Source organism: Phasianus colchicus, chromosome 8 (genome assembly GCF_987193195.1).
Source record: "Phasianus colchicus chromosome 8, bPhaCol1.hap1.1, whole genome shotgun sequence".
Classification (NCBI taxonomy): domain Eukaryota; kingdom Metazoa; phylum Chordata; class Aves; order Galliformes; family Phasianidae; genus Phasianus; species Phasianus colchicus.
In genome coordinates this window covers 22043472-22070400 of record NC_143443.1, presented here as the reverse complement: position 1 = coordinate 22070400, position 26929 = coordinate 22043472, and the positions used below count along the sequence as shown (strand labels likewise).

At 36.7% G+C, this 26929-nt stretch overlaps 1 protein-coding gene across 6 annotated transcripts in view; it reads left to right on the top strand.

Annotated features, from left to right (window-relative positions):
• Positions 1 to 2184: 2184 nt before the first annotated feature.
• Positions 2185 to 26929, top strand: part of KNDC1 (kinase non-catalytic C-lobe domain containing 1) — a 60478-nt gene continuing 35733 nt past the window's right edge. For 5 of the 6 annotated variants that reach the window (XM_090145291.1, XM_031597704.2, XM_090145292.1 and 2 more), the window contains exons 1-5: positions 2185 to 2546; positions 6797 to 6995; positions 9008 to 9066; positions 25421 to 25567; positions 26718 to 26835. In XM_090145291.1, coding sequence (XP_090001417.1) covers positions 2454 to 2546; positions 6797 to 6995; positions 9008 to 9066; positions 25421 to 25567; positions 26718 to 26835 — 616 coding nt within the window. In that variant the 5' untranslated portion in view covers positions 2185 to 2453. Of the gene's footprint in view, positions 2547 to 6796; positions 6996 to 9007; positions 9067 to 10744; positions 11140 to 25420; positions 25568 to 26717; positions 26836 to 26929 lie in introns of those variants that run through there. The other variant, XM_090145293.1, reaches the window with a different exon arrangement.

Genomic DNA, 26929 nt, shown 5'->3' with positions numbered 1-26929 from the left:
TAGGATAATAAAATCTCTCCTTGGTTCCTTTAATCTATGCTAACATTTCTTATTACTTTTCAAGCAAAAGAGTATTATCAGTGCACAATAATGTTTTTATTTCTGCTTTTTGAGATCCCTCACTATTGAGAACTTGACTGATGTTCTATGTATTTCCCTTTTTAATATGATATTCACTTGTATGTTCAGCTAACCTTAGACTCAGAAGATTATTTCCACGGATAGTCAACATCCATCAAAACATCTTTCAAAAAATGCCTACTGCTACTGTATAAAGAATTTTTACAAACTTTAATATTCTTAAGTAATACTATGGAAAGGAAATAAAGGAAAATGGAAACATTTCTCATGTATTTTGATTGCAGACAAACTGACAGCTTCATCTAAATGCTCTTTTTTTTTTTTTTTTTTTCTAATGTTGAACTATAGACGGTTACATGTCCTCCAACAATCCCCATGGACCATGATTAATTGCAGATGCTAAGACTGAATATTCTAGTGTGAGAACTGAGTTACATGAATATATCAAAGAAGTTACATTGACTTTTCTGACAGCTGTCTCAACCAGGAGGCCAAGGAGGAAACAAAACAGAACTACTGATGAGATCTGAGATTTACTTTTGCAACTTTTTTGGAAAAATCTATGAAACCACATCAGTTCCAGTGACTGTTCTGTCCTGCCTGTCAAAGCGCTTGTGATAAGGCTAAATTCTCTGCAACTTTTGGTCTACAGAGGAATTCTGTGTTTATTCCAGTTTATCTCCTGGAATACAGTTTCTTTCACTCCCTCTATGTTTATTTCCTTTTGCTTTCCACTCCATACATACTCCACTTGGTATAACTGGTACCTCAGTGGAGAAAGTATGTTATCCAGGGTAACCAGGAGCCAGGTCTCAAGCATCTCAGGTCACTTGAATGCACTTAGTCATTTACTCTGGCAAAAACTACCCAAGAATTGAGCCCCAGGTCCAACTAACACAGGGCACATGTCTGAACATGAGTGCTAACCTTGCAGGGAAATGTCCTAATTGCATTTAGCGAGTGATTTTCTAACACAAAACTATTATCTTTTCAAAAGTGGCATGTGAATTTCCATGCAGCACCCATAAGTTTGACTTAAACTACCATTTCATGAAAGTGTTTATGATTGCTCAAGTGGGGATGCAATGGGGTGCAGATGTAAGAGATATTTACAGATAAATGTAGCTCATAGACCCAGTTTACATACTGGAAACATTTCTCATGTACTTTTCTTTACAATGTAATTAAGACCCCAGCCCACAAGTGTACAGAATTTGCAACTCTTCTTGGGTAGACCATGTTATCTGAGGAGAATGGTCTGGCCAAATATGCCAATAAAACACATTTTAAAAACTTTCTGTAAGTGAAACAGTGCTCTTCTTCGGGTCAGATTGGACTTTATTTTCAGAAGCACCAGGGACTCAGTGTTTCCCATTCTCTAATATTTGTTCAGAATTAAAAATGCAAGTTATTAAATCGTAAGTGTACATATTAAAAGGTGACTATGTACATTAAAAACATTTGTCAGCATGAAGAACATTTTGTATCCATCACTTTAGTTCAACATGTTAGTAAGAAGACAACATAGAATCACAGAATCATTGAGGTTGGAAAAGATCTCTTAGATCATCTAGTCCATATGCATGAAAGATTCCAATCTGCTTGGGCTTGGGTTTCTTCGTAAATTGCCTGCCATAACTGTGGGATATGTCCAATTAATATTTAATTGGGAGAAATCTTACAGCTGCTTCAGGATGACTTTCATGGAGCAGTTGAAGTATCTATGTTTGTTTCACTGATTGTCAGAGTACAGTTTAATAGAGTATTAATTTTTTTCAAGGAGAATTACCTACAAGATAGAACATAACCCCTTTCTTTGCTTGATGAATATTAATACAATTATCTTAAGTCCAATGGATAGCAAAATGTTAGGGCTAATGAACTAAAGCGGATGATCAGACGGAAAAATCAGATTTTTTGACGGTGCTTATGCGCACGATGCGCCCCATCCCGCAAGACAATCGAGTTCAGGCTGAACGGGGCTACCGCGGGGCCCAGCACTGCGCCGGCGCGCCCATCAGGGCCACCGCAACGCCGCCGCCCTCCCGCCAGGCGCTCGCAGGGGACGCCCCGGGGCGGGCTGCGCGGTGCGCTTGGCGCCGCGGGAGGGCGGGAGCCGCCGCAGTGAGGCCGCGCGGCACGGGCGAGGCGGCGGCGGGCCGCGTTGTCATGGCAGCGCTGCCCCAGCCGAGGGCTTAGGCGGGAGGCGGAGACGGGCCGCAGGGGGCGCCTCGCGGTCGGGCCCCGCCGGGAGGCGAAGGGGTTAAAGCAGGCGAGCGCTCGGCGCCGCGGGGGTCGCCTGCAGGCGGGCGCGGGGATGAGCCGTCGGCGGGGGCTGAGGGTGTGAAGCCTCTGCTCTCTCCCCGGGCGGAATGGAGGCTGCTGCGGAGGATGGGTTTTATGAGGAGGCGGAGGAGGTGAACTGCTACGACTTCGAGCCCCTGCCGACGTTGCTGGAGGATGAGGTGAGTGCGGCAGGTGCGGGGACGCAGCCGGCGCGGCGCGGCGGTCCCTGCGGGCATCCGAGGTGAGGCGGCCTCGGGCCCCGGCAGCCTGGCCCCTGCCTGCGCTGCGGCACGGCGGGCAGCCCCAGCGGAGCCCGGGGGTTGCCCAGCACGCCGGCAGCGGCCAGGCCGCGGTGACACAGCCGTTCTGCTCTGGCGCGAGCCCGGGGCTCCTGCGCTCCCTTCTGCCCCGTTATCTCAGCTCCCAAGTTGGGCTTGGCCCATCCTCTCCGCCTGCTCCATGCAACAGCAAAGTCATGGTGCTCGAGGATGGGGCGTCTCGTTTCTGGCTCCTGCTGTGGCCGTGCACTAACAGCAGTTATGAAGTGTGTTTCTTTGTAGTAATCAATCGAGGGTAATTTCTTAAAAGTGTAAAAATATAGCACCAGCTTGGTCCTTGTACAGCCATTTCTTACTGCCCTGTATAAAAACCCTTTGTCAGGTGGGAATAAAAATATGTAAAAAGCTATTGCATCTGTTTCTTTATTGTGCTGAATTACCTGTAGCTGGTTCTGCAGTCAGCTTTATGTGGGTGTGCTTGGTTTTGCACTTGTTTGTTTGTTTGCTCTTGCTTTGCTCTCTGTATCCTTTCACATGAAGTGTTCCTGAATGTTTGGGTAAAACAATGGTAAGTTGATTAAACTTGGAATTGAAAGTCTGGTGAACCATGTATGAGTGGCTTCTTTCCCAAACCAAACCTTGTAAAGCTCTCTTTTTCAAGAATCCCAGCTGAATCAGGATGTAGAGGTGTTTGAGATGAGAAGTCCCAACAAACTCCGTGAGTCAACTCCTGGCTCAGCAGTTTCATGCTTCTGGTAGAACCTGACCCAACTCTTCTGATCTTGACCTGGGGTTTGTGTTTATCACTCACATGGGTATTCTTCCTCATCTTAGTGCTTGATGTAGGCCCTCTCAGACTGGTCCATGCCAAATACAGAAGGAGGCTGGCAGTGGCCTCCTCTTTACAGGTTCGCTTAAAAGCTAGAAGTGGAAGAAAGGTGGAAGAAGGTCTGTTCTTTCTTCTGTGTGAGGAAGACCTGAGCCCATTTCTCTCAATGCAGACTGTGACTGTCGATTCCCATCAGCCCCTTCTGTTTAGTTTTTCCAAACACATTAATGCTTTCAAATATTCTTGTTGAGAGAATAATCACCTATCACCTGGTGATTAGAGAACTTTTTTCTTTAAGGGACTCCTTTGAAGAGTACTCAATTGACTTACTCAGGCAACAAAATGTTTTTCTTCAGATCTGACTAATTTAATGGACGATGCTTGCCATGTTTTCCATGATTCTAGAACAGATTGTTTTGAGGTTTGTGTGCACTATCTTGATAACAGGACTTAGCATTCACAGCCTTCTGGCACCTGAAGTACTCCTAGATGCTTAGTCATTGAGTGGAGGCTGTGGTGTACGTGGCTTACAGCATTCAGTGTGCGAAGCAGGAAAGTGCCTGGGCAGATGAGTAGGAAATACTGGTGGTGACAGTGTATTTAAAATGTCTTTCCTGGCTGGGACTTCCTTTATCTGAAACTCCTTAATATTTCATTCAAAATTTTTAAGAAGTTGTCTGTGTCCAATTTGTTTTCTCTTTGTTTTCTCTCTGCTTTTTTGCATATGCTACTGCACTGCATTACACTTTTGAAGAAAATACAAGGGAAAACTGAGAACTAAAGTGATGAATTGAAGTGTGGTTGTTTGACCTATTAACTTTTCATAGCTGTTAAACAATAATGTCTTTTGCAAGTATATTTTCCTGATAATGAGACGAGTGAGGAAAGGTGTCTGTAACAATGGCAAGTTTTTCTGTAGGCTTTCTGTAGATCAAAATATTGCAGTTATGGCTTGCCAGAAGCTTCAACTTGCTAGAAGATGCTGAGTTACATTCTGAAACAATGTTTGTTTGTTTATTTTTCCGCAATGAAAACTTGTTTCTGCATAGCTTTGATTACGGAAACTAAGCAAATATATGTCTCAATATTTTCAATGCTTCATTCTCTGAAAGGGTGTTGCAGTGCTGCAGTAGCAACTTTGGTAGCGAAGGTTGTTGTTCAGTGTGGTCATTTGAGAAATGCACCGTTTCCATGAAGTAAATAGCTTTGTGTCCTTGGAAGGAAAGGTTTACTGTGTAGCTTTTCTGTTGCTGTTTGTTGTCTTTCTTTGTTTTTTATCTTTACCAGTCTGTCCGTTGCTGAAAGAAGCTACTGAATATGAATTCAGCATTCTTAGGCCTTTCCTTTTTTTTTTTTTTCTTTTTCTTTTTTTTTAAACAAAACTCTCCCTTTCCCTGGAAAGAAGATAAATTTATCTGGCATGAGATCATCATCTTTCATTTGCACCCGGTACAAAGATGGTTTTGTGGCTTTAAGCATAGATACTGCTACTGGTGATTAGTATTAGCTCAAGAACTCAACTCAAGCTTGACTCAAAAGAAATTCTATCAAGTCCTGGTTGTGTCTGCAAATCAATATGGAGGTTCTCCCAAACTTTACAGGTTATTTTTATTTCTTATAGTGTCTGTAAAGTGAGCCTTTTATATCCATATTCTTGTGATGGACACAATGATTTTGCATCTAATGAAATATTCTTTGCAGCTTTGATAAGTGCCATCATGTCACATAGTTGTTTAGCTCTATGGTCCTAAACAAATTCAAATAACTGGCTCATAGCTTTGATCAAAAAATTACATTGTGCTAGAACAAGCAGTCTGTCTTTCCCAAATCTGTCCTCATCTATCAGCATAGTCATCTTCAAAACTTGATGTTTTGTGGCCAGCTCCTTTTCATATATTTGTGTTTCCAAGTTTAGGAACCTCTGTACTGCCTTTCATGTTTGAAAGGAATTCCCCATAGAAACATGCAAAGTTTTCTTATTCATCCTCAAAATCCAATGGTGGCATTATGCATCCAATGCTGAGGACAGCATGGAGAAAATGAGATTGTCTTTCTCGTGTACCTGAGCTGTAACAGCTTTTGCTTTTCTGTGTTGTATTGGACTGAGCTGGGTGAGGGCTGAGTGCTCAATGGTACTGCAATAATGCTTCTGTGAGTGGATTAATACATCTTTAGGCTGGTGAAAACTACAATATTGAAAATAAAAGTTACAGTTGCCAAATAATAGTAAGCATGATTTATTTTCTACTTGTTTTTTTTCTCAGTTATTAAGCATAACTTAATAATTAAGTTGTTATTGCTTTAGTCTAAAAGCAAAATAAATTTTGGACTAAGGACTGGTCCTTGTTTAAAGGATATTATTATGAATGAAGTACTTCATGCTCTGAAAAATGTGTCAACAAACTTTCTCTGTCAGTAAATAATAATGGAAATCTTGATGTTTTCCAATAATGAGGTACATAAAGTCAGTTAGCTCTGTTTTTCAAGTTTCTGTGCTTAAAAGTTTAAACCACTACAATTCAGTTTGCGTTCTGTTTGGCTGACATTGAGATACTTTCCTTTCTATACATCAATATTTGGTTGCATCTTTAATTCAAGTTATACTTACTATCATTCAGAAAGTGTAGGCTTTAGTCTTAATGTCCTTGCTGTAATCATAGGGTGAAGGGAAGGTGATTTAATATTTTAGGACAATAGCTTAGAAACTAAGTCTGTGAACTGTCTTGATCCTAAGAGCATTGGGAATAGTGGACAATTGAAATACTTGGTTTTTGTGTCTAAGAACACTTTTCCTACAGCATGTTTGACTTCTGAGGATTAATTAAATGATCTACACCACTAAACTTCATAACAGCATCATTTGTAAGACAGGCCAGTTTAGAGGGTACTTTTTCACTGGTAAGGAAGTTTTCACTGTGAAGGGAATTTAAAAGGAGTTTATCAAAAGCCACCTGAGAGTGTCTAAGGGAAGCATATGTTAAACAAAATGTTTTAATTTCATTTCTCTGCTTTTACCTCTGAATGGTCTGTTTCCTTGACTTTGTTGCAGTGTTTATGTAACTTGCATAATTCCCATAGTAAGTCTATTTTTGATGTTAACGTACCGTGATACCTTTGTTCAGGTTAACTGTGCTTCTTGGAGACTTCTTGTGTTAAAAGCAGCATAGTGAATTTTATGTTTCTTGGGGTGTTAATCAGTGTCCTGGAAAGTCTCAGAACTTGCTGGAAATATTACTTGTAGTCACTTGTGTCAAATGTAATCTATGATACCCAAAGTAATGTCATGAAATGTGGAGTAATTTATGAATTCATGTCTTGGCAGGAGAATGTGTCCCTTGCTGATATTTTGTCACTGCGAGATAGCTGTCTTACTGAGCAAGATATTTGGGCAATTTGCCTGGAGTGTTGCCATTCTCTGAAGAGCATTGCCCATTCTGCAATCTTCCAGACGCTCTGCATCACTCCTGACACTCTGGCTTTTAACACCAATGGCAATGTATGCTTCATGGAACAACTCAGTGGTAAGTATTTGTGTTTCCAGGCAATTTGTTTTAAAACTATGGAAACTCATAGTGAGAGGCTGTAATAAAGCATTCTAGTCTATTCTGAAGACTTAAAATTAAAATAAAGGAAAAAAAAGACTTATTTAGGAATAGGTGAATATAGATCTGCATGAAAGTGTGTGCTCAGTTTGTGACTGATCAATAAAGACTTGTATGAGTTTGATTAGAAGACTCATCCTAGTTACTTTAAGACTTATCCAGGTTAATTTAATGTATCTCCATCTCCTACATAGGTTGTATGTCAGTGTATCTGCTTGTCATGTCCTTGTTCACATGGAATTGGTTTCCTTTGTTTTAAGTAACTTGTCTTAACTTGAAGTTTGGATGGGGAGAAAAGCTGGCTTTGTATTCATAAGGGGCTATGTATGAGAGACTTGTTGCAGGGGATAAATCCAGTGGATTAAAGACTCCTCTCATCTAATATTTTTGCTTGCAGCTGGGAAAGAAAAATCGATTTCTTCATAAAAGTTTTAGTCTAATTGAATAGCTGGCAAACAATTGATCCAGGAATTTGCCCTATTCAAGTATTTAAAATGTGTGATTATGGGAATTCCTGTATAATGCAGGTGATGTACAAATATTTTGTTCTCTGATGTCATATTAGTCTCTAAGGAAGTGATTTTTTTTTTTTCCCCTGAGTTCTTCTTAAAATTGTGTTTTTCCTAGGAACGATAAAAAAAAAAAGAGTATGTTGTTTTTCTCCCCTCTCTCTCCACTGTGTCCTTGAGTCTTTCTCTTACCCTTTTCCTCAGATCTTGTTGTTATTTTGTTAAAATACTGTTTGCTAGATAAGGCCCTTCTGGAAGTTGTCTTTTCTTGGTTTCTCATAGCTGTTACTTATGCATTTATTCTTCCAGAAGAAAATGATGACCTCTGGAGTTCCTTGCCAGTGAGAGAAAATGAACAGCCTGTCACCTCTGCTTTTATAGAGTGCAGGTTCTGTGCTAAGGAAAGTGACAAACATCCAGTAGGATATTCTGCCAAGGGCTCTGATATCTTCTTGTCTGTTCAAATCAGACAAATCTCTATTTTAAACACTATGGTTAAGGGATACAGAGAGCGTTACTGATTATTAAAAACTGTACATTTGTACAGCCTTCAAACTGTTCCCTTGAAAGAAGGGAACAAAGGTAGCTGCCATTTGTAAACATCAAACAAGCCTCAAACCATGCATCTGAGGTTACTGTCTTCACAATATGAGTTTTGCATCTCACTCTGAAGTACAGGCACAAAAGTTATATTAGAGCTAAAACTGTGATGAGTGTGTGATGTGTGTGAGCGTGCTGTTTTTTCTCCCTGCTGAGAAATTATCAACACTCTGTGATGTTACATGTATGCTTGTATGCAGCAGCAATATCAGTTTCTCTTAGGAAGTTCCTTTCTTCCTTCTTCAGTCTGCAGTGCTTTCTGCAGTAGCTCAGTTTTCTGCTAGGCAGCAGCCACATAAAGAATGTACTTTCTCCAAATATTACCATAATTAACTAGGTCAAGGTTCTGAGCTGGCCCATGGAAAAGGAGGCAATTAGCTTTTCACATTGCTTTTGCTGATTGAACCCAGGTCTGTGGTGGAAACTAGCAAATGAAAATGTCCTGTTAACCAAATACAAGCCATAGCTGATTCACACCTGCTTAGATGATAACTTGGTCCAAGCATAAAGGTCTGAAAACATGCCAGAAGTGGTTAGATGTGTTAAATAAATCTCTTTGGAGGGTGTTTTATCTGTTTTGTTTCATGGTAGAAAAAGTATAGCATCTTCTGGTAGAAAGTTTGAAAATAACACTTTGCTTGCAGTACTGCAAACATGAATAGCAAGTTCTTTGTAGATCAGGGGTGAGTGAATCGAAATGCTGTTGTTTCCTATGTATCAAATAGTAATACCAGTTTTATGGTACAAACTCAAATTAGTATGTTTTTTATACAAGCACACCTACTAATTTCTAATCCAAGACCTTTTCTTTTCCTTTCAAAGATGATCCAGAAGGTGCCTTTGTTCCACCAGAATTTGATATCACCGGTAACACTTTTGAGGCAAGTTCACAAATTTCTGTAAAATAGTTGAATTTAAATTCTTCAGTATTTTCACTGTGCTAAATGCTCAGAATTCTTGGTATACAGTCTTAAAACATTTAAAGATTATGAATGGTAAATTGTGCTTCTTTAAGAGCATGCCATGTCTTTTGTAGTATTGAAAGGTATGCTTAAAATTCAGTATTAGTTTTCTGTATAAACATTTGTTCACTAACTGTTAAAATGTGAGAATCTGTTTTGACTGAATAACACATTACCTTAAACCACAGCTGCTGGTCTATGTTACATTCACTGGTGTCCTTCACTCATTATATTTGCTTGTTTGGGGACTAGCCATGAACTTTTATGACTAAATATAAAATGTGTTTGCTATCTTCTTCAGTAAAATAATTCATGGAAGGGTAATCGGCAATATTATCTTTGGTTTAATGAAGAAGCAAATGACTATCTGTTGCTTTGCAATGCATAAATGCTCTACATTGTTAAATTAAATTAGATTTAAATTGTTTATACTAATTCATTAGCCTCCCAAATCAACCATCTCATTGCATACTGCAAGAGTGCTTGCTTGCTTAGCAGTATCTGTGTTGGTTTTTCATACTTTTTTTTTTCCTAGCAGGTGTTTTAGATAGAAAATCTTACAGATTAAAGCACTTGAATTATCATCATTCAGTATATAAAAGAATTGAGTCTACTTACTCGTTGTACAACACGAGAACCTTCTACCATTAGTAGTTTTCTTTTTCATAGTCATTTTTATAGCCCTTCGTATTCCCTGAGGGGGAAAAGAATAAATGAATTTTGCAATTACGTAGTACTACAAGTAAGTGGAGAATGATTAAGATGGGGAGGACATGAGAGTAGTAGAGAGAGAAATTGCACAGGCGTGGAAGTTCAGGAATGCAGTGTTTTTCTCTGTTGCTGTGCTTTTTAAATGTAGCTATATAGATCATCAGAGTTGTATTGAAACTTTTTGTGCTCAGTATCCTGTTTGATCCCCAGACTGGGATTTTCTGAGTTACTGACAGCGGGAAGCTGATGACAGAGGGCTTCTTGGAAGGAGCCAGTTTTATGGAAAATAGAGTAGTGTTTTTTAACCAAGGAAAGGGAGTTCTGAAGTGTGGTCAAAGGTTATTATATCTCTGATTCTTCGTTTTTGTTATAATTCTGCTGCACTTAAAAAAAAAAATCCGCTGAAGTAGATGTTCTCTGTACCTTGCTCCTCAAGAAGCCTGTAGGATCTGAGACAGACACTTTGAAGATATAATCTTCAAGAGCTTGCATACTTTTTTCCCCTTTTTCTGTCTCTAGGAGTTGCTGAACTCTGGTATGCATATAACAAATAAACACACTGAAGAAGAGAGGCGGGTCAAAGTGAAATGGGGATCTGGGAATACAAAGAGACCTGAAATTTTAGTTCTGTCTGATATACAAGGCCACTGTATTCATCTTGTGTAAAACTCCTCTGCATGCAGGTTTATTTCTTGAATCTTCTCATATGGTAGTTCTTAAGAGCCTGTTAAGCCCCCAGTGAATCTTAATACCAAGTCCAGTGCAAATAACGACTACACAGTGAAGGTTCTTTGAGTCAGGAGTGGCTCTGAACATTGACCCTTTTACTTTCTTTGCAAAGGCTGATGAAAGTACCTGAAGGTATGTATTCAGCTGGAGGAGAAACAATGTCATCACGCTCTTTCCTGTAGGGAAATGGGGGAAGGGCTGGATATACCGATTTCTGTCCCTTTCCCTATTTCTTTGTCTAACAAGTTTGAGGAACCTTGCAAAGCAAGAGACCAGTGCTACAAGCCTGATCTGTTGCCTCAGCTGTTTTCCATTGAGCAATTTACAGTGATGCAGAAGGCTGAGAAATCACTGTTTTTCTCTTTTGAGGTGAAGGTGCATCTGGGAGTTGTGCTTCTTGTTAGCCAGGGGATGCTGAGTATTCATGGAAGTTTCAAAGTTCCTGTTGCTGCTTGTAGCTTTGGTTCTTTTTTAAATATTTAGGTACCTGATCAGATTTTGCCTGGGATCTATACTGAACTCAATTCATGTTAGCAGTTTCTAAGACAGGAGGTAGGTCTGATCCTTAAGTTACATTTACAAGATTATAAACTACTGTGATACTTCCAAGGTAATTGTTTCTTTCTTGCTTCTAATACTTAAAGGTTCCTCTGTTTTTCAACAATATTGATACATTAATCTATTCCCTCATCCCTAGTTGTAATCTTCTATTATGCAGTAGTGGAATGGCATTCGTGTGTAAATCCACCTCTGTGAGGAAACGCTCTGCAATTTTGCTTTCTTGGTATTTTAAGATTCAATTGCCCTATATCAATAAGCTGCACCTTCTATAGAGGCATGAAGTCTTTTATTAGTGCTTCTTCCTTGGTAATGATCTTAGGTTTTTTTGTTGAAGGAGTGTTTCTGTGCCTGTTTACTTTCTGTTGTCAACAAAGTATACTAGTATTTATATCGAAACTATTCAATGTCAGTATAAAGAGAAAATTAGTATTGGAACCACAGACTGTGTTTATGGTGATCTTTGATTGCTATTAGTCTGGTGTCAAAGCTCAACTGATTTAAAATAGTCATGTCAGCCAGAGGTATTACTTAATTCAAACGTGACCCATTTTGTGGCTTTGAAAATGGAAGCGTACAATGCAGTTTGTGTAGATACTGGATGACTTCTCCCTCTTTAAAATTTTTTTTTTAAAAAAAAAAAGTTCTTCAAATAAAGCTACAGTTATTTCAACAAGAGATGTTTTGTTTCCTGCTTTGTGAATTACTGATCCAGACCTCTAATGGAATTGTGACTCCAGTCTAATTAGTTACTAAACTTAGCTGGCAGTCACAAGCACACCAGGGCAAGAGACACAGGAAATAAATTGAAATGCATTATTGTTCTGGTGTCTGAAACAACACTATTTAAAATTTCAGTTTCTGGTGAGTATTTTAAATAGCAAGAGATATAAAGCTTGCTCCTAAGGCCAAGGCATAGAACTGAAAAGCAGTTATTTTTACATGGTTTCTTTTAGACTTGTGCTTTGTTTCCTGACTTGTTCTCTATTTGTAAAGTGAGAACAAGACCAACTTCAGTTACTGTTAATAGTAGGAAAGTAAAAGCTAGCTCTCAAGGACTCCTCTATTCCATACCTGATATTAACACCAGCTCTTTATGAGAAGGATGTTAAGAAGGAAGTAGCTGTGAAAGGGGCCAATGGTGACATGTGGCCAGGCTCTGCATCTGGTCACTTTGTTAGTGCTGTCACTATTTGAACCTGTGGGGGTGGAATAAAAGGGATGGAAGATGGATTGCTGTCTCTGAGGGGTTCCAGAGGCCTTGAAAGGATTGTTGCCAAGCACTTGGATCACTGTTTAATAGGATAGTTTTATCATGTCCTCTTCTTGCTGGTATAAGAAGAAGAAAAGTGTATTATCACAATAAAAACGAAAGCTGAACAGGTGCCTTTGTTCTCTAGGACCTCCTGGGTATCTATTCCTTTTAAATCTTTTCCTGTAACATTGCTATCTCCTTGCATACTGTTGCTGCTACCATTGTGCCTTAGAAACTCTGCTGTTAATGGTTAATGCTGTAAAAAGAGAGGGGAATGGGATAAACGAGATGAATGTTTCTACTTTTCCTAGGAGATCATTTTTAGTGCTATGATCCATACTGCAATTCTAAAGAAGAGGTGGATTATTTTACAGTACATTTAATATCATTTTCACTTTTATTTTTAATACATATGCAAGTATGTGATGATGTTGTGCAATATGCAAGTATGTGATGATGTAAAAGCTTTTTCATCATCTCATCATCCACACTGATGGAAAGATGCTATAGTAAATACTGGCCTCCTTTTTTTTTTAGTCTTCACTGGACCTTGAGTTAAGTCAGCTAGAAATAAATGTCTGAGTATAAAGGGCTAGTCTCAAATTATGTAGTGCTCTACTAGTGTGCTGTTCTAGAGAGTAGTATAGAATGTGTGGTTTTCCTGTTCTAGAAAAGCATGAAGAGATGGAGTTGCAAAAATGCTTCTTTTAAAATTGGCGTACTTGAATAATTTGCTAAGCATATATATATTCATCTTCAGTGTAAACTGATTCTTTATTCCCTTCTCTAAATAGGAAAAGCTTTTCTTAATGAAAATGGTCCCATGTCTTTTTTTTTTTTTTTTTTGCTGTGGGCACTACAGTGCAGGACTTGTGAAATTTGACCAGTGGGAGGCACAACAGGAATAGTTTAATACTGGTGACTTCATTAATAGTTTTATTTCCATCGCTACAATAGAAACTGCCTCAGGTTAAAAACATTGGCTGTCTCAAACCAATTTCAAGTAGCTGTTTGTCACTATCACAAAACTGCCATTGAGTCTGACACAAAGGTTCATTGATACAGAACCTCACATTTCTAAGATATGAGCGTTCAGTGAGATGAAGGACTAATGTCTGCCATGTATGAACTTGCATTTATAGTCTTTTAATAATATGGCTATTCAATTTCAGTTGTTCTAGTGAACCTCTGAAAAAGAAATCAGTGAATTTTCAGTCTGCCTTTTTCTATGTCTGAAGCAGACTGGATAATGATTCTGTTTAATAACTTCTTCCATTATTTAGAGGTGATAAAATGCAGTAGTTCTGGAACTCAATATGCAGTAGGATTAAATTTTTTTTCAGGTATAAAAACTGGGGGGAAAAGAAGTGATACTGTCTTAAATACTGTGCTACCATGGAAGGAGAGGGGAGTAGTGTGGGATAGAACCAGGAAGAGAGTGAAACTTTTTGCTGTTACAGCAGGTGTGAGGCATGCAGTGATCCCAGCAGTGACTGGAGTCAGAAACAGTAAAGGTTGAATGCTGGCATTCTCTTTATTAAAATGTGACAACTGTTGACTTGAAGTTCTCAGTGGATTATAGATGATTTAGTCAACAAACCAACAAAAACTTTCAAGTATCTCAACAACCTTATTTCAAATAGAAAAGATGAGCTAGAGATATTTTAAGAGTCTCAATAGTTAAAATTCATGACTTTTATTCCTATGAGATGTGTCAAGACAGTTGGATTGTTATCTACCATGTACATACAAATATTTTATATGCATATAAATGCATGCATTGAAATGCCAAATTAAATTTACTGATCTAGGGAATAGATAAGGAAAAGCTTGAGGTGTATATGTATATTGGTCCTACTAAAGAAAACTGAGCTGACGGTTTGGTACTGCAGTATTTCTCGGTAGTTGATCATTACCGAGCTAGTGCTCAGGTCTCAGCTGTTGGTCCTTCTCTAAATTACAAAGCTGTCTTCTTTCTACTGAATCAAAACATTGGAAGTTAAAAAGGAAGTTTTGCCTTTGCTGCTTCTCTGGCATTTTAAGGCAGTGGCTTTGAATGTTATATTATTACTACTGTTCTGTTCTTTCTTTAGTTCTGAGAAGAAAAAGAAAACTTTTTGCCTGTTCTTCTGGAGGGTTTTTTTGGTTTTGTTTTTATATGATGGAGAAATAAATCCTTTGAAACAGCTAGTGTCCTTTTTATTGAGTTCTACTTCCATTGGTTTCATATAGGCTCCTTTGGAGACTCATTCTGTCCAACAGCAAAAAGGCTTCTCGTCAGCAAATGTTAACTTCTCTTTTAGACTAAATCATTCTATTTTCTGAGTGTGTTTAAGGCTGTCTTTTTCTTCAGTGACAAAAATAAATTACTTTTATTTAGTTACATGTGCCTCTACTGTGCTTTAGAAGAGTAAATGAAATCCTCCTGCTCTTGCTTTTACATCATTGACCCAATTAAGGAAAGATGAAGAACTTCACACTGAATGATATCACCCTTTAGTTGCTTTACACAAAGAGCTAACCAAAGGAAGGAATGTGAGACCAACAGTTGAATAATTTTTGTCATCTGTCTTTTTTCTTATTTCTTTTCTTTTTAAATGTATAGAATCTCTTAGAATGTATAACTTGATGTCCCCCAAAAACCCCTGCAGCTTGTTGCTTAGTTCTGAAGTTGCAAACCTAGCACGTTTCTTTTCTCACAGGTTTCTTGAGCCTATTGTCTCTAAATCTGAAATGTAACTTTTCAGGCTCACTTTTATTTTCATCAATAGAATTGTCTTATAGGCAGAAGAATCTCTGTAGAAGAGAAATGACTGTGTATAGATAACCTATTTTATGAAAATATGTAGTACTTTGTCCCTTACTTCATTATTAAGTTGTTACAAGTGAGGTTTATTAAAGCTATCTGTTTTCCTTAAGACTGAGGGAGATTTATTCTTTCACACAAAAGCTTTTTTCTAACCTTCTCAGTTGAGGATTTTGTTGCTGTGAGGAAAAGATTACTTAAGTTAGCATTTTATCTTAAAGCAGCTGGTATCTATGGTAGTTTACCATTTTAGAAGCCTGGAGAGTGATGCTGACTGATTTTGCAGATCAGTTCCCTTAAAAAAACAAAAAAGCTATAGAAAGAAGCAGGTGTGACTTTCTCCCAGTATGTTTGTGCTACATCGTAACTCTAGGCTCTCTGAAGATGCACAAATATTTTGGATCAATTGTTCTCTGGCCTCTTCTGAATAAACTCTTACTTCTGATCAGCTGTGATAACTTCATCCATAACTGAGAAGGTGTCTTCCTTAGTTCTGGTGGAATAATCTGTTTTCAATTCTAACCATTCAAATGAATTTCTTTGGTGGCCCCATCATGGCCCTACTGGATGAAAGAACTTAATTTTCTATTGTGCTTTCTACTCATTTCCATAATTTACTCTTTACCACATTTCAGAGTGCTTTCCATGTTGTTACTTTATGTCTAAATGCCTCTGTCCTGTATTTTGTATGTTTTATGTGGTTGTTCAGATCACTAGTAAAGATTCATGATTATTGTTAGTGTCTGGAGACTTTATATTCACTGAAACAATGACAAATATTTTTTAACAGTTTGCATTTGCTGAAAAAAAGTTTTCATGACTGTATGAAAGCATTCATAAATACTTCATTTTTGAAAGGTTTGAATTCAAAGTAGGTGGCAGATGAGAAGTTTTCCTAACCTCCAGATGAAATTTTGAGACTACTTCAGTCTGTACTATGAGTTGGATGGTTATGGAGTTATCTCATTTGTTTGCTTTAAATTCAGTCAACAGAGCTTTCAGGGTTATGAAAGAATGTGTGCCATTTACATGTCATTCTCATAATTACAGAATTTCAAGGAAGCTCCTATGAGAACTAATTACTTGTATTTCAAGTTTAGGATCTGAACACCTGGAAAATGCATTGCAGGTGGCTTAGGCTTTCTCAGGTGACCACTAGAGCAGGTTTTTTATTAGTTGGTATGTCTTCTCCAGGATTCTTGAGCTTCTGAGCTCTTTCACCAAGTTAATGAAGTCAGAGACTCCTTGCTCTCAACTGTAATGTCAACAGATGTTGCTGCTTTACTTAGGAATATTGATTTAATCAGTCTGTCACTTTGGAGGGAACAGTCTGTGAATGTAGTATATATGTTACACTTACCATGTGAAATTGTTTTTGTATATGCAGGCTGTACTTTTCAAGTCATATCATGGTTATATACATCAGTTCTGTACGTCTCATCTAATTGACAAGAAGGAGCAGGATTCACTTCTGCAACAAGTATTTTCCTATGAATCTTTTTAAAAACAAACAAAAATCTTTCTTGTTTATCCTCCTGTTAGCATTCCTGGCATACTATGAGAGCTACCTATTGACCTGCTATTTCAGTCACATGCAGCTCTTGTAAAAATCAGTGTTTTAAGGGACTAAAAAAAGTTTGAGGTCAGAGGCAGTGATGCTCTTTGGATGTTGTCTCATGAGATAGTATGTAATAGTGTAAGTTCAGAAGTGTTTGGTCAACTTCTTACATTAAAGATCCTACTTTCTTGTAGAGAACTAGGAAGAATCTACCTAGATTAATTTCAAGGAAGAATTAACTGTTGCTATACAGCAATAAATATTTTGTTAGAATCCTGATGTCTTTGGTTCGTGGCACAGTAAAGGAACTGGAGGCTGCTTGAGTTTATTGGCCCACAGTGCTCTTAACTGTAAGTATTCGTCTTAGATTCTTTAGCTCCGAAATGTGGAATAATTATATCCCCAAGAGGATTGTGTGACTGAACTATTCAGCTCAGTGAGTTTATCGGTAAGCAGCTTCTCTTAAGATAAAGAGTATACTGCTTCAGACAAAACTTCACTGATTTCAAAGAATACATTTCTATACGATGAAAAATATCTTACATGTGTGCAGTTGAGGGAGGATAAAATGAGCCTGATCAGCATGCATATAAGTGCTTCCCAGGTTTCCTTGTTTCTATGCCTACAAGGGAATAGGTTGGGTTAGTTTACTTAAGTGATAAACGAATTACCTATAGTGGGTAACTTAAAAGTAAGAAGGTTAATGGCTGATAAAGCATAAGGAGAATTGTGATATGTGAAACTTTGTTCCAAAAGGAGTTTAAAAAATTGCTTTAAGAAGCTTTAAAGGTAAATGTCTGTAGCTTTTGCTATCTAACCTTTGAGGTCTCTAGCAGTTTTATTGCAATACTTTTCTTTGTCTGTCATAATTACACTTCTACAGTCCTGCAGGAGAGAAGTCAGTTGGGGCTATTCATTAGTGTTAATCTCTGTGATTATGGGAGGCTGAAAATGGAAGTGAAAATGGAAACATGTTCCTAATTTGTACCATCAACCTTAAAGATAAGAGTAATTTCATGGATACAGGCTGGTTTTAAAACAGTCAGCTAGATTGTATGTTATTCTTTGTGTGACGACTTTAAGCGAAATGGATGTTTACAACAGTCACTGATGGGTGGCTCAAGATATGTCTGTCTTTACTATAGTAATTAGAGTAACAGCCTCTTAAAACTATCTTGCAGTAAAGTTGAAAAATTCATATTTATTCTGGATGTAGTTTTGGATTGACAGTATTGCTTTTCAGTTTCATCACTGCCAGAGAATAGAAATTTAGCCTGTGGACAGCAGTCAACTTTTCTACATAGCCATATAGAAAACCAGAACAGTCATTAAAACAACATGTTTGCAAATAATGTGGAGACTACTGTGAGCTTATCAAATGTTTCTTAAATAAATTTTAAGCTCTGACCAAAGAAGACCTGAAAAAGACCCAAAAAGAGCAACCTAAGGAAAAGATTAGAAGCAAGTCAAAAGGTATACTTAAAAAAAAAAAAAAAAAAAAAAAAAAAAAAAGTTTAAGACAGTATTTTTCAAATAAATAAATTGGAAGGGACTGGGACTGTAAACCTAGCAGGTTAAAGGTGTAGGCCAAAAATAAAAGTGTACAGAAGTGTAAAAATAAATAAATAAATAAATTGAGCAATATAATTGAAATCTATCAAAAGTAGGAATGTTGCCCAGAGTCTTCAAGTCAGCAGATCAAGAACATATTAAATTTTTTCAAAGAAAGCTGTAGCAGAAAAATGAAAAAATGCATGATTTTTCTAATCCATTTTTGTGCAGAGGGACCTTTAGGAGGTTCTAACACTGCAGTGTTAGATGGGAAGCCATCAAAATTTTTACTTAAATCAGTGTTAGTAGAATAGACTATTGACCGTGTTGACAAAATTAGCTGTAAAATAAATTTCTATGTGCAGATGGTGAAGCAGCATTCATAAAGGAAGTAATTACTTGCAGTGATATTCTTAAGTCTGGAAGAGGATGCCATGAGGGAGAAATTAGGCTTGAAATCTGTGAAGCCTTTCTTAGCAGCAACCATACAGTGATTACTTGCCAACCTTCATAAATGAAAAAAGTACTTGGCAACAATGAAGTACACACAGGTGGAGTTAAAATAAACACGAGGAAATACTTCTTTGTTGTGCAATAAACTGTGGAAATTCTTGTAAAGCCAGAATGCAAAAAAGATGTGTGGATAAAGTTTAGAAAATGTATGGAGGAAAAAGTATTTTCCTGAGTCATTAGAGATGAGCAGCCCTCGGCTAAAAGGCAGTCAGATTAGAGTGACGTTCTAGGTAAGGCTTCCTTAGTTCAGACATATCTAGAGCATATCACAAGAAACCAAAGCTTAATAAAATGTAGTAAAAATAGTCATACTGTATAAGTGCATTTAGATTTTGATTGGTTAACTTCTAAGTTGTAGCATTGCTTTTTAGATGATTGCATTTGCAACATCTTGTTTATGTTTTGCAACATAAACTGATCACCTAACACTTGCCAAAGAACATGTTGAGACTTGAAAGTGTTCTTTTAGTTGTTATGCTAATAAAAAGGCAATTGAAGACTTGAAATACATGCAGATTGCAAATGTGAATGAATTGTTTGAGATGAATCCCGTCTGTGGCTGCATTTCATTGTTCCATTTTCTAAAGAAGCCTTTTGTACAAGAATTTTGTACAAGACAAACTGAGTAGCAACTACCTTTAAAAGGGATAAATTGCAAGTGTAGCATTAGTTTAAATGTTACTTTTTTGACGTGTTGCTAATTCAGGATGGAGTATATGTTTTGTGGATAGTCTTCTGGTTAAGGCTTCCAGCACATTCTGCAGACTCTACACACTCAAAATGCCAAATGAATAAAAAGCTACTATTAAATAAAGTGCCTTCTAGTAAACAGTTTGTTTATGCAGAAAAGAGTACTATAAGAAAGGGAAGTATTGAAAATAATAATTGGTCCATTTCCCTCTCATTTTGTTGCTGAAGGATGTTGCTATATGAGTTCCTTTTGCATAAAAAACACTTTAGAGTGAGCTAGCATATTGAAAAAAACATAGGTAATTATTAAATGTTTTCTTCTAGAGGCAATTTTCTTAAGCATTAACTTGAATTTGTTTATAAAATATGCAATTTATAAGATACTGAAGCTTTCATTTATGGAACCTTAAATGATTTGAACTTTGACAGGGTTGAAAACATCTATATATTTTCCAACAATCTCAATAAAGAATAAAAAAAATGGTGCATGGTAAAATAAGGATCAGGTCATAATATCAAAACAGAAGATGTCTTATTCTTTTCCTATAATTCCAAAAATATTTTACAAGAAGTATTCTACTACAGTGTTTCTTTTCTAGTTTTGCTGAATATCTAAATTTCTGAACTGAGTGAAATCTCAATACAAAATGTACATTATTCATAATCCTAAATGCTTATGTGGTTGTTAATCAAAAGCTCTTTTGAGTTATTTTCTGCGTTGTTTTTCTGCAAATATGAGCTCCTATAGAAGCCTAGTTCTTGAGCCCTGCCAAGCATTGATACAACAGAGCCTCTGTCACACTCTGTGTAGGCCTGGAGTTTTTGCTTCCTCTCCTGATCTTTTGATTTATAGAGGTTTCAAACCAGAGTAGATCATTATTCTCTGATTTCAATTCCTGTAGTGTTAACTGGTCATAAAGTGGTATGCAGCACACCAAATAACTCTGGATTGGAACTGATGGAAGCCTTTTTGAATGTATTTTACTCATGGTATAAAATTTTAGTGCTGTCAGAAACTGTACTCTCCCTAAATTTGAAGATTAAAAAAAAAAGTATCATCTTCACCTTCCAAATATTTGTGTTATTACTTTTGAGTCTTGCTACGCCTTTGTCTTGGAAAACAATCTAGTATAATTAGAATGCATCTTTGAAGCCATTTGTATGATTGTCACCTTCAAATTTTTCCTCACACGTAGAGCTCCCTTACTGAAAAGAATATATTCAGGACTTCCTATCATACTTGTGGCTTTCCTTAGGACAGCTTTTCTTTGTGTTACCATCTTGATTTTTAAAGCATGTGATTTCCATAGCAGCCTTCCCAGTAATGCATACTGTGATCCTTGCTACTTTGTATTAAGTGTGAATGTACTCCTTAGAAAGCCAGATCTCCAGATCTGGCTTTTAATATAACTTCTTTCCCTGTGCTTTTTTTCCCCCCTCCAAGCTGATAGAGTAATACAGTCCTGCCGTCATGGCCTAGGTAATTATTACAAGTCACTTATGGTCTTTGACTTGAAAGCTGCTTTAGGAACTGTGAAGAAAGTTGATTGTTGTTGTTTATTTGTTTTAATGTCTTTTCCCTTTTGGATCTTTCTTAAAATGCATGCTAGTTATCGGCTTCTGAAGTGGAACAATTCCTATAATTCATAAACCATTCTCTTTAGGGTTTAAAACCATTTCTTGATTTATGGTTAATATCTCCTTTGCTGCTCTTCACAAGAAACTGAGGCAACATCTTCACTGGAAGGGGGGAAATTTAGATTGTGAGGTTACTTTCGCTGAGAGCAGTCAGTTTTAGTGGGCATCAGATCTTATACATGTGAATTTACTTTATCTACTGCATTTATCATCTTGAATTCCTCCCAGAAGATGAAAACAACTTCTTAAACAGTGGTAAGTAGAAGCAGCATATTTGCTGCATGAATCTGGGGAACACCCCACCTAGTGGATGACCATAAACTAATTTTCTCATTGTTCCACTTAAGATAAAAGGCTTAAGGTTAAGTTGAAAAAACTGTTCTTTAACTCATGGATACCTTAATAAAAGCAAAGTGGAATACTGTGATGATGTGAAAAATGCCATAAGTTCAAGCAACAAATCTGTTTTTCTTTATGCTTTCTACACTCTGTAAGTCTAATATGTGAATTTCTGGACACAGATAAAGACTGGAAGATGAGTGGCTGGAGAGCAACTCATTAGAGAGGGATATGGTGGTGCTGGTTGACAGCAGCAGACTCAACATGAGCTAGCTCTGACAGTGTACTCTGACAGCCAAGAGGGTAAACTGAATTTTGAGGTGTGTTTAAACACAGCATAGCCATCTGATCAAAAGAGGTATTTCTCCTGCTATAGTTAGTGTCAGTACAGCCTAACTTTGAATATTGTATGCAGTTCTGGGCTCCATAATATAAAAATTCAAGTTCAGGTAGTTGAATACATTTGGAGGAGGGCAACAAAGCTGGTGAAAGGGCTGGAAGGCATGTCCAGTGAGGAGAGCCTGAGGGCACTTGGGTTGTCTAGTTGGAGAAAAGGAGACCAAGAGGTGACCTCCTTGCTCTCTATAAATCCCTAAGGAGGGGAAGTGGAAGGGAGATCCAGACTGGGGGAGAGGGGAGAAATACTGTGTTAAAATGTACTTGTGAAAATATATTTGCTAAATATACATATGGATGAAATAGAAAGCAGTGTGTTTATAAAGTTATGTTGTGTTTGTGGCAAAATAAATAAGGGTAAAATAGGTCCTTCATTTTTCTATGTAAGAGGTCCCTCAAAATATATGCAACTCTTTTTGAAATCAGTAGAAGCAAAACATGTTGGTATGTTATAAATCTATCTGACCTCACCTTTCTTTCTTTGCCTGCAAAGAATTAAACATTTCTAGACTGAAATGTTTGGAGATCATGGATACCAGGGGATGCAAGTTCCCCACTGTGAACAGAGATTAGTTGGAAAAAGTGAGATGAGATAATATATCACTCTGCCCTTCCTTTTTCTATGTCCTATCACATCCACATTCGTAATCAAGTGGATGAAGAAATTTTTTTAGAAGTGGATTTTCTTGTTCCCTCAAAGTAGTTTTCCTCATTCCTGTCCTGCTTTTGGAACTGATATTTGAGTTTTTATGCAGTGAGATTAAATTCCTTACCAAGAGAAGTCTATATAATCTTACATAAGCTTAAGCACTATCTATTTAGCATAGACACTACATTCTGTAAATGAGGAATCATACACTTTTTCTGGAGACCTAAATGTACGAGTAATGTCTAAATGATAAAATTTATCATTGAGAGTTATGTCTACACACATGTTCAAAATTCCACAACTGAGTAAAAAGAGGAGAAGGCAGGAACAAGAATCTATTCCATCCGTGTTATAGTCACCCCAGGTTTCCAGAAGTAATATGCTTGTTAAATGGCAACCAAAGGAAGAAGGAATGTTTCAAGTAAGCTGACAATTTGAGGTAAACTATTTGTAATTCTTACTTCAGGGCTACAGGTATAGCCTCTTGATGTGAGCTGTTAAAGACATGCCAAGCATGACAACATTGTCTGCTCCTGGAGGCTTAGTTGCTGTGTTCTTTTTGTTCTTTATCTTTTACCCTACAAATGAATAAGTAGATTTCTTTTTATTTCCTGCTGTTGCATCTGTAAACCTTAACACTTGTATAAAATACAACACTATGCCAAATGAATAAAAGTGCAGGATTCACTGATAGAGTACAAATACAAACACAAAGAGTGTTGTTACTCTTGCTGCATGATGCAAAATCACATAAGTGATATATTGTCTTAAAGTATCATCAGTGAAGCTTTGATATCAGTTGTTTAGTGATGTTAGTCTGAAAGCAGATTTTCCAAATAAAACTTCTTTTACCCTTTGCTGAGATTAGAAGTAGGATAGAGAGATTTAAATTGGTTATTCTGTTAAGCAGTACCTTCTGAATTCAGATGTGTTCACATATGGTATTACTTCATCTGGTATTCTGATGTTTGGTCTTTTTAGTATAAGTCCACCTTAAGTGAGTTTCCAGATATACTGCTTATATTTGAATGTTAAATTTCAGTAACTTGTACATTACAATTTCTTTCCACCATTTCTTTGAGGAGTTACTAATTTCTTCTTTTAACAGTCTCTTGTTGCAGGTCATATCAAACAATGTCATTGATGTCATGTTGTAGGTCACATCAAGTTGAATAACTCGTATCAAGTATATTAATTCCCACAGTATAGTTATGTTTGTACAAGAAGTTATTTAGAGCTCTTTTAAATTCTTAAAACATTGTTTCTCTTTTGTTCTTATTGATTTTTTTTTCCATGATTTATATGTAGAATTTTGTGTAATCCTGTCCTTTAATAAATGATCTAATAAGATGTGTTGTCTCACTGAAGCAAAGCTTAATGTCAAAAGCAGTAAGTTCTACACTTCTTTTTCATTGCTCAAAACCCTATGAAGCAGTCTGGGGAAAAAAGTTATACAACTATCTTCATATATGTTCAGGAATTGGAGAAGGAATTTTAGTTAAATTTCTTCTGCGTATTGGAAGATACTGAAGCAAAGTTCTAGATTTTTTTTCAGTAGTTACTGGCCTGTTTAAGGTGGACTTTAGAAAGGTGTTAATTTATAGCTAGTTTTACAGCAAGCTAAATTATCAAACTGTAAGATCATCATCCTCTAAATATTTATTTCTGAGAAGCATATTTCCTTTGTGAGTAACTCTGTCAGTCTGGGTTAGAGATTGTTTTTCTGCAATTGAAATGTGTGTGGGTGGCAGTAGAGAGAACTTTTGAAAGTATGAAGAAAAAGTTGTCTTCCTGTTAGTGGTTTAGATGCTTAGGCTTTGTAGTTCCATGTCCTTTTGCTACTATCAACTGTTTTGATCTTGCAACAGAAATTATACAATCTCCCCTTCGTAGAACTTAGAGGTGCTAACATGCTTTTAATGAGAAGATTGGGTGCGGAGGGAGCAAATCACTTTTTATCTTAACCTTCCTTGTACAGACAGATTCTTAAGATACGAAACTTCATTTTTTTTTTATTTATGTACTCAATTGAACACTTTTTTCCCTGGTTTTCAGTAAATTTGAATTTGACTGTACTACTTCTACATATGAATCTTTTTTTTGCAAGTTTTTACTCAAAATTTTTATTAAAATTTTATTGACTTGCATCCGCTGAGTGGAATGTACAATTAATATATAAGCCATTGTGGATAAATTATCATTGCTACTAAAACAGATCTGAAATGATTGCTTTTTAGCAAAAAAAAAAAAAAAAAAAAAAAGCTGTGGTTGTATGGGGAAAACAAACCAAAAACAATTAGCACTGGATGTGAGAGCATCACTTGCTCAGCTCATTTTGTTTGCACTACTTGCAAAGTTGTGGGCCTTACCAGAAAGAGTGTGCAAATATGGAGTAACGCTTAGAATCTGTAAGTATCTTCTGAGCCAAGGAAATGGTATTATGCTATACTGTTCCTGCTCATTTTCTTTTACCTTAATGATAAGTTTAATTTGTCAAATATTTTTATTGTTAACAGATATGTCACTTCAGTCTTCCAGCATGTTTCTAACTTAAATACCACTTACAGACACACTCAGCTGGGTTTTATTTTTAAAAGTAACTCATGAACAGTTGTAATATTGGTTACTATGAGAAAAAAATAATGGTTCTAGTGGTACCAAGAGGTTATTTCTTTTTGTCTTTAGTGAACATATTCCACAAAGCAGGACTGAAGCCCCGTTTACTTCTTCCTATTCTGTTTAAATTCAACTAACCAGTAAACTGTTACATGATAAGTTACAAAATGCAAACAATGTAAGATATCTCTTATGTTCTCAGAGCTCTTTTGGTGAGAGAATTGGTAACATATTCAATGTCTTTTTTTTTTAAACTTACTACAGGCACACATCTATTCTTTGGGTGCAACATTGAAAGCGGCTATTGAATATATAGTAGAGCCAGAGACAGAATCAGAATTTGGGCAAGATCTGCATACTCTCTTGGAACAAATGCAAGAGGAGAATCCTGAAAATAGGCCAGATATTGAGGTAAAAAAAAAAAAATCTCTCCATAATTTTCCATTTAAAAAAATAATAGAAATGAGTATGCATGTGTGATTATTAATAGAAATGCTATTTATATGTAACATGGGTGGTCTTTTACTGCAAAGCTGAAGTTTTTCCAGACTCAGTAGAATTGCTTCTCTTTTCCTAATCTAGTAGAAATATATGTTTTTGATATCAACTGTAAATGACTTGGGATGATTTTTTAAGAGAACTGGATGCAACACTTGTGGATCTAAACCTCCTCATTAATTTTTTTTCCTATTTAATTTTTAGTTTATGGAGTATAACAATTATATAAAAGTGACTTTCCTTGGCTTTAGTTCTGCTTGAAAATTGTGTTGTCTTTTCCTTCTGAGCTGATAGTGTATTTTTAAAATTGCATTGTAGCCCTGATCAATACTTTGCAGAAAGAATGCTGCAACAGAGAAATGAATAGATTTGTTTCCACAAAGCAAGTAATACTCTCTGGTAGAGGACTGCCCAAGCAAGAGACTGTTACTGTTATAGAGCTTGCTTGATCAGCTCCTGTATTTCTATTCATATACTTTAGATCATGTCTGGAAAGGGATTGTGTAGCAATTAGTCTGTAATACCTGAAAGCTGTTGCTGACTGCTCAGGCTATCCAAAAAATGGAGTGAACCAAGGCTGGCCTATAGTAGTATATAAACATTGTTTTGTAATTATCTATACTTTTCCCTTCCTTTTCCACTGGACTCTTTGTTGAGCAGAAGGGAGTAGGGGGAGCTATACTGAAGGTGATCATACTGCTTGATTCAAGTACATCGCTAGCTGCTTAAAAAATAATCCATGCTAGCTTTTTACATTTGCAGTACATTATTCATGCAGGATGACATTTAAGATGATTAATTTTTATCAGTTGTTCAGTGTGTTCTAACTGTAGGCTAGAACTTGAACTGTATTAAATAATCTCATGATAGCCCATGGTAAAAATGATAAATGAATTCAACTACATAATAGAAATGTAGAGTATAATGAACTGTGCAAAAAAGACCTCTCCAGTGTAACATCTTATAATTTCAGATGTACTGTGCAAGTTAACATGATTCACTTTACTCAAAATTCACATATCTATTCATTATTAAATAAGTATTTAACACTAATTTTCTCTAGAGTATTTTGTCATTATGTGAGGAAAAACTGAAGATTGCTTCATCAAGTAGTATTTGTCGAAGCCTGTCTGCTGTTGGAAGAAGGGTTCTTTCAATTGAATCATTTGGTGCTTCTCAAGGTAAGCTTAAAATATACTTAAGCTAGAATTTTAAATTGTAGCATATCTAAAGATTTCTAAAATACTGTATATACTTTCCCATTCTGGGTTCCTT